A 13943-nucleotide genomic window follows, 5' to 3' on the forward strand; every position below is an offset into this window, starting at 1 on the left:
CCATATAGGAACTAAGTAATATACATATATAGCTAGTTATTTATATGTGCTATTTATTAAATAGGTTTTTGAAGTCGGTTGTTTTTAACGCAGTTATTTTTATTATTCTTTATAGTCAACTAAAACATACTATTTAATAAAACAGGATTAACTCTCAGTACAAAGGTCTTTATTTCAATAACTATTTCAATCTTGTGCTCATAGACTTGCAACTTCTATTGCAATATCTTCCGCTCGTTGAATCTTATATTTTTCTTGATGATTCCCAACAATTCTTCCTTCAAATCTGTTAAGACATAGACTCATGAGAATATTGATAAAAAGTCTTGGTATATTGATAAACCCCTAATTGGGATAAGAAATTAATTCCTATTTGTGCTTATGGGCTGAACTAAAGAACCATAGATGCTTATCTGGTTTGTTTGTTGTTGAAGTCTCATAAGACTACTAATAAAAAAAAACTTAAATATAAAGAAATTCAGGGACTATAGAAAAAAAAACACAAATGTCTAATGTACTATATTTATTTTATTGTATTGTCTGTTAGAATCGCCGCTCGGCGTCCACATTTACGCAACACCACTGCTAACTATGTTATCATGTACAGTGGACTACACTAGTGAAATCACCTTACATTGTCAAAATAATACAGCTGTTTAATTTAAATGATACCCTCACAAAATGATACAATAAATAGTCAATACTTTGGTAACTTGGTAATAAATTAGGCTACAAGCGTTGCGAAATAAATAACATGAAATGATGCATACATATGTGGATACGTATATAGCATTTCATTTGCCTGAAACTAAGTACGATGGAAATTATAAATACTGAGTAAGCGACGTTCTCGAGTCCGCGTGTATATTTGTAAACAAATGAGAGAAAAGTATTACGTATTGAACTACTGACGCAGACTGACCGATATGCACAGCACTCGGCTTTGCCTGAATAGGATCACACTACACCATATCAATTTTGGTTTAACCACGCCTCAATATACATCTAAAACGCTTTCCCATAATCACAGACGTAAGTACAATAAATCGAAACGTAATCCGTACTCTTAATGCTAACAAAATAAATATTGATATTGTAGTGTGATGCGGTGAAGCGCTATACTACTGATTTTACCCTAAAACAAAAATACCTTCGAAATGAACAACGAATTAACTTTTGCTTACACCCGACGATTCGTAACTAAATGACGATTTAGCACGCAAGCGCTAAAATATGTCATATGTCATTGCAAATCAGAACATTTTGAATTATTGAAAAAATTACAATATCAAAAATTGAATATAATTGTATTTCGTATTTGTATTAAAATGATTATGATATGCATTCACATACCGAGTCAAATTGATTGATAAAACATGATTTATTAAATGATTTCAATAAAATTTTACCGCAATACATGTAAATCGCCAAAACGCAACATTTGTTCGTCTGGCAGTGGCTACATGAGGTTATGCTGTATGATGATGTATACCCAAACTCATATAAGACAATTACTTGGTACATTGCTGGTGACCTACTCATTGTATGAACCGATCAAATAATCAAATACTACTTTTCAACGGTAGTGGATGTATTGGTAATTTCAGTGTGAACGATCAATTGTCACTAATTCGATTGGATCAGAAGTTGCAAAACAGAAATTATCAGTTTAATCAATGAGTGATTAATTAACATTGATAACAAATACTCTATCAATTGATCAATCAAGTAATCACTGACAATTGTCAGTTGATATAATTATATCACCCATTAATTAGTTACTGATAATTTCATCATCAACTTAACTTAATCGGCAACAATTACATCACCAATCATATAACTGACAATGAATCCCTGAGAATTACACTGTCAATTAACCCAGATCGATATAACCTTTGACAATCAATCTAAAATCATCACCAATCACACAATTGGCAACAATTACATCACCAACCATATTATCACTGACAATTAACCGAGAGAACTCATCACCAATCACTTAATCGGCACCAATGACATCACCAACATCCACCACCGCCCCACTCCCACCAGCACTACACTGCACAACACAACACTTATTTGCCCAGCTGCTTGATGAGCGCGTCCGTGCTGAAGGACTTGGGCCGCTCGATGGGGAAGCCGAGCGCGCGGGACCACACGAGCTGAGCCAACACGCCGAGCGCACGGGACACGCCGAACATCACCGTGTAGTAGTTCATCTCTTTGAGGCCGTAGTACTGGAAAGGGGTGGTTGTTGTATATAATAATCCATAATAATCTTAATATATATAAATCTCGTGTCACAATGTTTGTCCTCAATGGACTCCTAAACCACTTAACCGATTATAATAAAATTCGCACACCATGTGCAGTTCGATCCAACTTGAGAGATAGGATAGGTTTTATCCCGGAAATCCCACGGGAAAGGGAAATATGCGGGGTTTTCTCTGAAAACGCGGGCGAAGCCGTGGGCGGAAAGCTAGTATTATATATGCGAAAGTAACTCTGTCTGTCTGTGTGTTACTCAATCACGACTAAACTACCGAACCAATTTGCATGAAATTTGGTATGGAGATATTTTGATACCCGAGAAAAGACATAGGCTACCTTTTATTGCGAAATATGTACCACGGGCGAAGCCGGGGCGGACCGCTAGTCTGTTATATAAATCTTATATATATCTGTCTTAGATTACAAAATAAAAGACAGATGGAGCGTTGCCGAACTAAACCGAATAATTTATCGTCATTTTCAATAAAGCTATGTGTGCTGTCATTTCGCCGCTGCACTGTACGTACACGGTGCTTCTGTGTGCGTGTAATGTTGCCAGATATTGAAAAATTTCCCAAATTTTTCCCCGACTACGCAAAAAAGAGGGTTATGTTTTTCGAGTTTATGGATGTATGTATAATATTTCTTTGACACGCCCTGCAGTATAAACCGTTGGACCGATTTTGAGTTGTGAGGTTTCATTGCAATGATCTGAATTATTATGTTAGTGGCGGTAGTGACGTAGGCTATATACATAAATGAGAAGTCAAGTTTTAATTTTTATTTAAATTCTTTTATTACATAAAGTACCTGCCTACTAAAGTTATATATGGACAAAAAAATTGTATTCAATTTTTTATTAAATAAATTACATAAAAAAAGTTTCAATATTAACTATAATAATTATATAAATTTTTTTTTCATAATATATGAATACGAATAGCGGTAGTTTTTAGTCGAGAATACGGGACACTTTATTTTCATCATATCCATCATGGAGTTCACATAAATTAAATCGCTAGCGAAAACGACTATGACGTTTTTAAGCTTTATAAAAGTAACAAAATAATGTATTATGCTTATTAAAATAATCTAATAATTATCATGAACCTTTAGTGCACTATACAAATAATCACATTCACGATCGAAAAATCCAACAGCATCCCTGAAGATCCTTTAACCATTTTACCGTTTTTCCAATAAAAATGGCAAATTCATTTTCAAAATACTGGCAACATACGTTGAAGTTTTGTATTCCTTCATATCTGTAAAATTATTATTCGTATTAAAGAAATAAATCAGCCAAATAATCTACAGAAAACCTGTGAAACGATGTTTTATCTTTTTTTTTTGTTTTCGGGAACAAATTTTACAGCGTTTTATTATCACAAGACGGCATTTTTTTACTAAATTGCAAACCCTTTTTGACGTATTGCATGACACTATATGCGCTATAGCACTGGTGCAGCGACGTATTTGTTTTTGATTTCGTATTTTCTTTGACAAGGGCGACGGGCGGTTGTCATGCTCCATCTGTACTTTATTTTGTAATCTAAGATATCTGTAATGATATATAAATCTTTTATATCTGTAATCATGTAATGGTGTATGTTTTGTAAGTTGCCCTAAATAAATAAATAAAAATAAATAAATATTAAAATTACTACATAGTATAAAACCAAGTCGCTTTCTCTGTCACTATGTCCCTTTGTATGCTTAAATCTTCAAAAGTACGCAACGGATTGCGATGCGGTTTTTTTTAATAGATAGAGTGATTCAAGAGGAAGGTTTTAGTATATAACTTATTAGGTTTTAGATAAAGCGGGCGAAGCCGCGGGCGGAAAGCTAGTATATAATAAATGCTATATATTGTTGTAACCTTGGAATGGTTATTGGTAAAGTAAGCATGTAGTACTAGAATGAGAGTAGTATTGTAAAGAATGTTAAGAATAATTTGTTTGCTAAAATATATTCCTAGCTGTGGAACGCAGCTTCCCCTAGAGTACAAGAGTCGTACCATTTCAAAAACCTTTGGGAGCTCATTGATAATACTGATGAAGATGTAACTTGATCAAATGCCAAAACCCGTTTGTTCATGCGGCAGTAGCTACATGGATTTAGAAATATATCTCTTAATGTAAATTATAAGTTGTTTATATTCTTGTGTCACAGCGGTAGTTACTATACTCTTTGAAATGGCTTGTCTGATTTATGAAAAAAAATCTGTGTATAATTGTTGAAATATGACTTGTTACACAACATTGATACGTTAACCCTAAATCATTTCAATCAAATGCAATATAAACTGTAACAGTATTTATCAAGTATATTATATTCATTATGACCGGTTTCCGTGGCGTGCCATGACTGAGGCCTATGTCCAGCAGTGGACAAGTGTAGGCTGACAGTGATGATGATGATGATATATTCATATTATAATCTGTATTTAAGTTAATTTATTTTTCTATAATATTTTATGTTAAGATTTTCTAATATAAAACATTATTCAAACTCAAAACATCATTCTCACTCAACCTCACAAACTCACATAATCTCACTCACACACATAACATTCTCACACTCTCTCACAAACACATACCTGCACATTTTTGTCTTTTTAAATTTGTATAAATCGTCTTACTTACTTTTATCATTACTTTGTGTTTCTGTTTTGGAGATATGAATGTTAAAATTTGGTTAGTGGAACTAATAATGTATGGAGGCGGGCGTTGGCACCTGTGCCGCAGCTTATTTAAGCTTTTATGGGTGCCATCGTGCTTAAAGTTTTTGTATAATGAGTTGTTGTGTTCCAAATAAACAATTTTGATTTTTTGATTTTTGATTATAGTATCTTAAGGTATCCGGTATCAGCGGTCTGACCATCATTTTTCTTTTTGTCATTGCGCACTAAGACCCCTGTAGAACCGCCATCCTGTTACAAATGACCCACAAAATTTCGGATCATTTGTTATACGGGATGGCGGTTCTACAGGGGTCTTAGTACGCAATGACAAAAAGAAAAATGATGGTCAGACCGCTGATACCGGATACCTTAAGATACTATAATGTTTTATATTAGAGTATCTTAACATAAAATATTATAGTATCTTCACCGTGTGTGACGCGCTTTAAAGTCAGACTATATAATTACCTGCAGCAGAACACCGGAGTGGGAGTCCACGTTGGGCCATGGGTTCTTCACTTTGCCCAACTCAGTGAGGATGGGCGGCACCACCTTGTACACCGCAGCCACCAGCTTGAACATCGGGTCGTTGGGAAGGTGCTTCAGTGCGAACTCGCGTTGGCAGGTGTACCTGTTGTATAGGTATTTAGTATGAATGGTTGTGGATATAATATGTAAAAAGATTATAGTAAGGCTGGTTGCAGAGCTTGACCGACCATCAGTGCGTACGTCAGTCGCGCTTGTCATATTATGTATGGAAATTCATAAAACCGTTCATAGCTAGACCGACCATACGCACGCGTATTGTCATGCGTAGTGTCATAGTCATACACATTGTTGATGCGTATCGTCAGGACCGACGGTATGCACTGATGGTCGGTCAAGCTTTGCAACCAGCCTAACAGTGATAATATATAAGTTTTTATTTTACATTTTTATATGTAACTAGCTGTGCTCCGCGGTTTCATCCGCATTGCTCCGCTCCTGTTGGTGTTAGTGTGATGCTATGTAGCCAATAGCCTCGATAAATGGGCTATCTAACACCGAAAGAATTTTTCAAATCGGACCAGTAGTTCCTGAGATTAGCGCGTTCAAACAAACAAACTCTTCCGCTTTAAAATATGAGTATAAATAACAGAAACTTATTTTAGTATGAAGTACTTTATAGAATTTTATTAAAAGTGACGTTATAAAAGAGAGATTTACTTTTTAATACAGCTGAGTGTTTTAGAATAGCGATTAGAGAGATTCGTACAGACTACCAGAATCCTGGCATCAATTTCAATAAACATTCCTTGTAATTTAGTCTAAATTCTTTATTCCAGGCTCGTATTTTTTACTTTTTTTCACTGTTATGTATATATTTATACATGTCTATTTAAAGACGACCATCTTCACTTATGAATCCTGCCATCTTGCAAGTGAACACTACTTACCTAGGATCAGTCTTTCTGAGCACAGCATGTCCATATCCGGGCACCACTTGGCCGGACTTGAGTGTCTTCCAGATGAACTCCTTGAGACCTTCCTCTGTGAAGTTGTCGCCCACTTGCTTGCGGAGCTTCTCCAGCCAGATCAAAACCTGTCACCAAGGAATTGATGGGAATATATTAAGATTTCGGCCTTAATAACTCAGCCCCCCGGAATCACAGACAGAATAGAAAATCTATCCTTAATGGACTCCTAAACCACTTAACCGATTATAATAAAATTCGCACACCATGTGCAGTTCGATCCAACTTGAGAGATAGGATAGTTTAAATCTCAAAGCGTTTTAGAGAAAGCGGGCGAAGCCGCGGGCGGTAAGCTAGTTTATTATAAATATGTAGTGATAGAAGGACACTTGAATAAAAATTAACAAATATAATTTTATAGTGGAACAAAACTTTTAAAAATGTTATAAAATATTATTTAGAACAAGAAACTAAACAAGTCAAGGAAACAATCCTATTTATCCAAGGCGTTTTGAAAATATTTTCATGCTGCATTAAAATCACTAAATCACTTCGATGGTTTGATAGCCAAAGTTAAAAATTCATTTATGGGTCTAGGTTATACACTTTTACAACAGAATTCCATATTGTATTAAAGAGTTTGGTAGTGCTAAATTTAAAACTTATGTAAAAATATATTAGTTCAGAGAGCCATTATAGCATTAAGGAATATATGGCAGATGAAAATCCATGGAGGGTTGTCGCGTAAGAACCACTGGACAGTTCTTTGGCATAATATGATATATTATGTAGTTAGATATAAGTTACATATTATGTAATATTGACATGATGTTAAAAGAGCAACTATGGAGTTTCCTGCCGATTCTTCTCCACAGATACTGCTTTCCGAAACGGTGGTAAATGTTAAAAATACTTAAGTAATGACGATTCGAAAGTGCTACTAAAAGAAGTCTAATTGAATAAATAAATGTTTGTTTTTGAAATAAAAATAAATATCTACCACTTGCTTGTAGTGTCTATCACCTCCAGCTTATTTGACATTTAACTATAGACCTCCAGTATTTCTATTTCCTATTTTATTATTTAATATCAAACTACTGACCTCTTGGTTAGCCAATCCGTGCAGAGGTCCAGCAAGACCGTTGAGGCCAGCTGCGAAGGACAGGTAGGGGTCGCTCAGCGCTGAACCCACCAAGTGAGTGGTGTGGGCGGACACGTTGCCTCCTTCGTGGTCACTGTTGACAAATAGAGAAGATATTAGATGGGAACAACAATTTGCTAAAAATAGAATAACAAAAATACTGTCAGGAAACACAAGTAAGTATAGTTTTGGTTTGAGTAGTGCGGACGACCATTTTGGTTGAGGTTATCAAACTTGGGTCTTAATATTAAAATCTTAACAATAATTATTTGGTTGGTTTATTATTAGTAATTTGTAATTGACTATGTATATTATTATTTGAGTTATTTCCACTTGTATATGAGATTAAATTCTCGTGGGTATAATTCAAATTGACATTTGTATATTTTATTCCTGACGAGGAATAATAAGGAGACAATTCAACGGTCAGCGATGAAAATGAATTCAAGCTTATCACATTGCTATTTATATTATGCTATACTTAGCAGAAATAGTTATCTAAACAAAATTAATTTCTTTGCACTGACTTGTTCTAAGAACTTAGATTTGTATATAATTCCGTCTTGAATGTCACGACATATATTATTATGTAATTAAACTGACTGCAACATAGTAATGACTGTAGCTTAGTGACGTGGTTCAATACATTTTAATATTATTTAATTAGATACAGAATAATCTGTTTTTGTAAGTGACAAAATATATTTATTGAAAAATTTGAAAATGTGCAATAATTTGACTTGTACTCTTCATATTATTATGATTACGTTGAAGATAACTACCTACCAATTAATTGAATTTTCTTTTTTAATATAAATAAATCAACGAAACTAATAAAAACCCATTGTTTTCAGTAGATACTCTCAAGAATTACATAATTACTGCTTAAGAATTACATAATTTGGAACAAACTGCCAAAGTCTGTATTCCCGAACAGCTTCAATATGGAGGCCTTCAAAAAGAGAGCTTATGACTACCTGAAGGGCCAATAAATTAAGCCACTCCCTGATCCACTGAAGCCTTTCCCTTAATATTATTTTCCATTTTATTAAATATCCTGTCCCTCTCCCTTTACCAGTAGGCAACACCCGTAACCCAGTTACGGTAGTCTATGGGCGGCGCACTTAGCTTACCATCAGGCAAGGCGTCGGCTCGTTTGCCTCCTTCTACCATAACAAAAAAATAAAAAAAAAATAGTAATTACTAATTACCATAGTTATTTTGATAGAATTAAATGGGCATTAATTGATCTCAAATACTACAAAACATTAACGATGTGCGAAATAGTATAGATAATATAAATGTATCTTGGCGTAACACCTTACATAACCTCAATGCGTGAGGCATCATATGACTAACGCCCACTCATTACAGTAGCAAGATATATTATCATTTTATTGTTTTAAATAGCCAAATTATATAGAACAGTATTACTTATTTAGCTGACTTCATTAATCTATACTAATATGTATTAAAAAGAAGAAAAGGTTTGTAATTATGTATGTATGTATGGTTTTCACGCATAAACTATTGAACCGATTACAATGAAATTTAGCACACATATAGAGGGTAACTTGGATTATCACGTAGGTTTTATCCCGGAAATCCCTCGGGAATGGGAACTATGCGGGTTTTCCTTTGAAAACGCGGGCGAAGCCGCAGGCGAAAATCTAGTTATGTAATAAATTGATGTCTTTATTTTGTCTTTAATGTAGCAAATGACTTTTTGTCATTTAAAGCCTATTTCATTTGCATTTTAAAAGCATAAAACACATAATACGAATATACAAAAACATTTCTTCATAGCCTTAATACAAATACTACTACATAGTTAATAAAGTTGAGAACAACATACATATACCAATTCATCAATTTTCAAGGTAATAGATAACGATAAGATGTGAAACACTGACACGTCAATGTGATACTAGCTGATAAGTATGCAGACAATTTATCAAATACACGGCAATTTTATTGTAAATGTTAGATATCGCATATTTATTATTTAGCAAACTTCGCTTAGTTTACTAGTCCATTACAATTTGTTAGTTATACACTCATGTGGTTACACCAAGGGTTTATTATTATTTATTTATTTATTACAAAGAACATGTTACATGCGTTTCAGTAAGATATATAGGTACATAACAATTATTACACATAAACATAAGGCATATAGGTACATAACAATTATTAGGTACAAACAAACATACTTCCCTCCGTGCTAGTCGCTGACGCCACTGTGTTACAGCAGGAAAGTTTATTATTATTTTATTTTAATTTATTTATTTACTTATTTTTTGCAAAATGTACACTACGGTTTATATAATATTATAAATGTTCTCGTTATACAAGTTCTGATGCACATATAAAACTAATGAGTATAAATAATAGTACACATATATAATTCAAGGGTGGATCGATTTTAATGACATTTGCTTTTGAGCCTTTGAACTGGAATTAAATTATGTATTTTTTAAATCCATACTAATATTATAAATGCGAAAGTAACTCTGGCTGAACCAATTTGCATGAAATTTGGTATAGAGATATTTTGATACCCGAGAAAGGACATAGGCTACTTTTTACCCCGGGACATAGGATAGGTTTTATCCCGGAAATCCCACGGGAACGGGAAATGTGCGGGTTTTTCTTTGACTGCGCGGGCGAAGCCGCGGGTGGAAAGCCAGTATATTATATTAATTACTATTATTTTATAATAGACTACTTGAAGCACTTTTAAATGGTGGTTCGAGGTCGCGTAAGGTAAGCATAGCATGGCGATTAACGAGACATTTGATACTTGGAAACATCCAAAAGCTAAACACACTGTTAGTATTAGCAGTATTAGTTACACAAACGAAAAAGTAACTATTTATCTCAACTTATATTACAAAGAGGGAACATTTCTTTTTTATATGTATGATTGAAATGTTTTACATAAAAAAAGACGCACTCGGGGACTGCTGCGGTAAAGCTATTGCATAGTATGCCTTCAAGCCACACCTCCGAGCCCGTCGGAGTGGGGAGCGTGAGGTTTTTTCGTTACGGAATTTCTCGATTCGGTCCCCGCGCTCATGGCCCGCGATAGAAGCTATGCAATAGCTTAAAAATTATTGGACCGATTTCAAAAATACTTTCACCACTAGAAAGCTACATCTTTACCGAGTAACATTATTATATAATATGTAGTTGTTATTTTATATCAAAAGAAAATCAGACGGATCCTGGGGAAGCGGCTAGTTAAAAACACACATCTTAGTGTCAAATCTTACACGTGGTTTAGTGTCCTGCGTCGCGTTTAGAGGAAACACCGTTATTGGTTACAAGGCCAGTAAAATTATACGATCGCGGTGCAGAAATTAGCGAGGCACGACATTATATAAACTTATCAGTTACAGGTAAGCCTATAAGCGGGTAATTACACGTGAAATAGCACATAAAGAGTTATAATAAGACCGGTTACACGGACTTTTGGTTTGTTAGATTTGTTTTTACTTGGATGAGGAGAAATGTTAAATTTCGAAGTTGTAAAATATTTAGTTACAAATAACTTAGCAAGGGGAAGACGAGGCAAGCAGTTTGAAAAGTGGGTTGAACATTTTGCTACATAGATTGTTTCAATCTTTTGCATATGTTGAGGAAAATTATGGTATTTTCTTAATCATGCAATTAACTAGAATATTACATAGTATAAAAATTTAAATCTAATATATAAAATTCTCGTGTCACAGTTTTCGTTGCCATACACCTCCGAAACGGCTGGACCGATTCTCATGAAATTTTCTGTGCATATCGGGTAAGTCTGGGAATCGGCCAACATTTATTTTTAATATGTACCACGGGCGAAGCCGGGGCAGACCGCTAGTATTATAATATTTTCATTAATTTTTTGAAAATCTAAAAATTCACTACAATAAGTTATTGATATATTTTGTTCTAATACCAGGTTCTATAAAGTTAAACTAATGCAAAAAATACGTATTTATATACATTGCAAAATATATTTTACAAATGCAATCATAAGAATAGCTCACGGATACAGACAGGAGGAAATACGTTGGCTAATGGCACACTCTTCCTCATCCCTTCCCATCCAAGATTGATCCCAACGAGTTACGAATGACGCATCGCTTTTGCTAACGTAATTATTTCTGTTATATGTTACTTCTATTATATTACTTTTGATATGCTTTAAATATCTAAGATTATTAAGAAAATTATTTTTGAAATCTTTTTTTTTTTTTGTTTAAACTTAAGATGTAAACTAACTGTATTGTAAGTACTAACTAACTGCCTTGTTTGTTTTCATAACCGTTTTGTTTTTCTTTTCTTTTTTTTTAGAAAAAAAAAGATCTTGCATGTTAGCCTTTAAGTAGCTGTTGCATTTATATAAGTTATTTTGTGTTCTTGTTTCTGTATGTATGTGTTGATGTAAACAACTGTTGGCTGACCTTAATTAAATAAATAAATTAATTAATAAATCTATAATAGATAACTATATAATATTTTCTTTAGGTTTATTGTTAACTAGCTGTTGCCCGCAGCTTCGTTTGCATGGAAAAGATAAATTTTCATGGTATAAAGCTTTCATTCCCTAGTTTACCCCTTTAGGGGATGAATTTTCTAAAATCCTTAGGGGACGCCTACGTTATGACATCTACCTGCATGCCAAATTTCAGCCCGATACGTCCAGTGGTTTGGGCTGTGCGTTAATAGATCACTATATCAGTCACCTTTTAGTTTTATATATAGATTTTCTGGTGCATTGTATAATAAAGTGTATTTATGTTTAAATATGGGTACCTACTACTAATTTGTTTTTACTGTTCTGTGAATATTATAAACGCGAAAGTTTGTGAGGAGGTAGGTTTGATACTTTTACACGAAATATCTACTGGACGGATTTGGATGTAACTGTACAGTAATATAGGTACATACCATATTAGAAAAACACATGAGGAATAAAAATACTTGATTTTGAACCGCGCCACACAGCTATTTCGGTATAATAGGGACATAGAAAGCGACTTTGTTTTATACTATGTAGTGAAATAGCCTATATAATAGTCCAGATTAGACAACCCAAGAAAAAAGTATAACTATATTCAAAGGTATAAAACTCAGACACGGAACCAATTACATTTAAACATCAATAAAATTCATTCATTGTCAAATCAATATCGTTATATCTCGTGTATACATATTTCATTTTACTATAACATTTTATTGAAGCAAATCGCTAACAACATTGAGTCGTACCTTGATCAAGTGGCAAATTAGCATTTATTGGCACGGTATAAAAATTTAGTTAGCCGTTGCTGTGCCGGCCTATTTTAGTTCGACTATTTTTAAACACATCTATCGATGTTATGTTGCATACATCACTAGACAGTCTTGCAGTGGGCCAAATGCTAGATTATATTGTATCGTGGTATAATTTTCTATTATGCTAATGTATGGTTTTATTTAAAATTTATTAGTCTTTCTTTTTATTCGCATGCTGCATTTCATTATCGAAATCAATTATCTATACTAATATTATAAATGCGAAAGTAACTCTGTCTGTCTGTCTGTCTGTTACTCAATCACGCCTAAACTACTGAACCAATTTGCATGAAATTTGGTATAGAGATATTTTGATACCCGAGAAAGGACATAGGCTACTTTTTATTGCGAAATATGTACCACGGGCGAAGCCGGGGCGAACCGCTAGTTTAATATAAATTAACTATATATTTCACACTAGCTGTTCCCCGCGATTGCACCCGCTCCTGTTGGTCTTAGCGTGACGGTATATAGCTTATAGCCTTCCTCGATAAATGGGCTATCTACCACCGAAAGAATTTTTCAATTTTACGCGAGTAATTATACATATAAAAATTAAATATTTTAACGTATTCACAGACTAGTCTTCCCGAAGGGATTATAGTTCATACATATAATGAATAAATGCGTTTAAAATCCGTTAAAATCTTTAATGTCTCAACTTATTAACCGACTTCAAAAAAAAGGAGGAGGTTATCAATTCGGCCGGTATATTTTTTTTTTTTTATGTATGTACACCGATTACTCCGAGGTTTCTGAACCGATTTACGTGATTCTTTTTTTGTTCGATTCGGGATGGTGTCGAATTGGTCCCATAAAAATTTTATTCGGCTAGGCCCAGTAGTTTTTATTTTATGAGCATTTTTGTCTGTACTCGATGACTTAATTGGAATGTAGCAAGTAACTTTGATTTACTTCCCGGTAACCGATTGAGCTGAAATTTTGTATACGTATGTAAATTGGATAGCGATGAAACATTATCATGACATAGAGCTGATTTGATGATGGAATCGGAAGGTGGCCATAGGAACTCAGTAATATATTGACTCAACTTTATCGAGTTTGG

At 34.0% G+C, this 13943-nt stretch overlaps 1 protein-coding gene across 1 annotated transcript in view; it reads right to left on the reverse strand.

Annotated features, from left to right (window-relative positions):
* Positions 1–508: 508 nt before the first annotated feature.
* Positions 509–13943, reverse strand: part of LOC123705595 (probable citrate synthase 2, mitochondrial) — a 34052-nt gene continuing 20617 nt past the window's right edge. Inside the window, exons 6-9 of the mRNA XM_045654458.1 lie at positions 7511–7643; positions 6391–6536; positions 5423–5585; positions 509–2237 (exon numbers count right to left, since the gene is read on the reverse strand). Of these exons, the coding sequence (XP_045510414.1) occupies positions 2076–2237; positions 5423–5585; positions 6391–6536; positions 7511–7643 (604 nt within the window). The 3' untranslated portion in view covers positions 509–2075. The remainder of the gene's footprint in view (positions 2238–5422; positions 5586–6390; positions 6537–7510; positions 7644–13943) is intronic.

The sequence above is a fragment of the Colias croceus genome, chromosome Z (assembly GCF_905220415.1).
Source record: "Colias croceus chromosome Z, ilColCroc2.1".
In the NCBI taxonomy this organism is placed as follows: domain Eukaryota; kingdom Metazoa; phylum Arthropoda; class Insecta; order Lepidoptera; family Pieridae; genus Colias; species Colias croceus.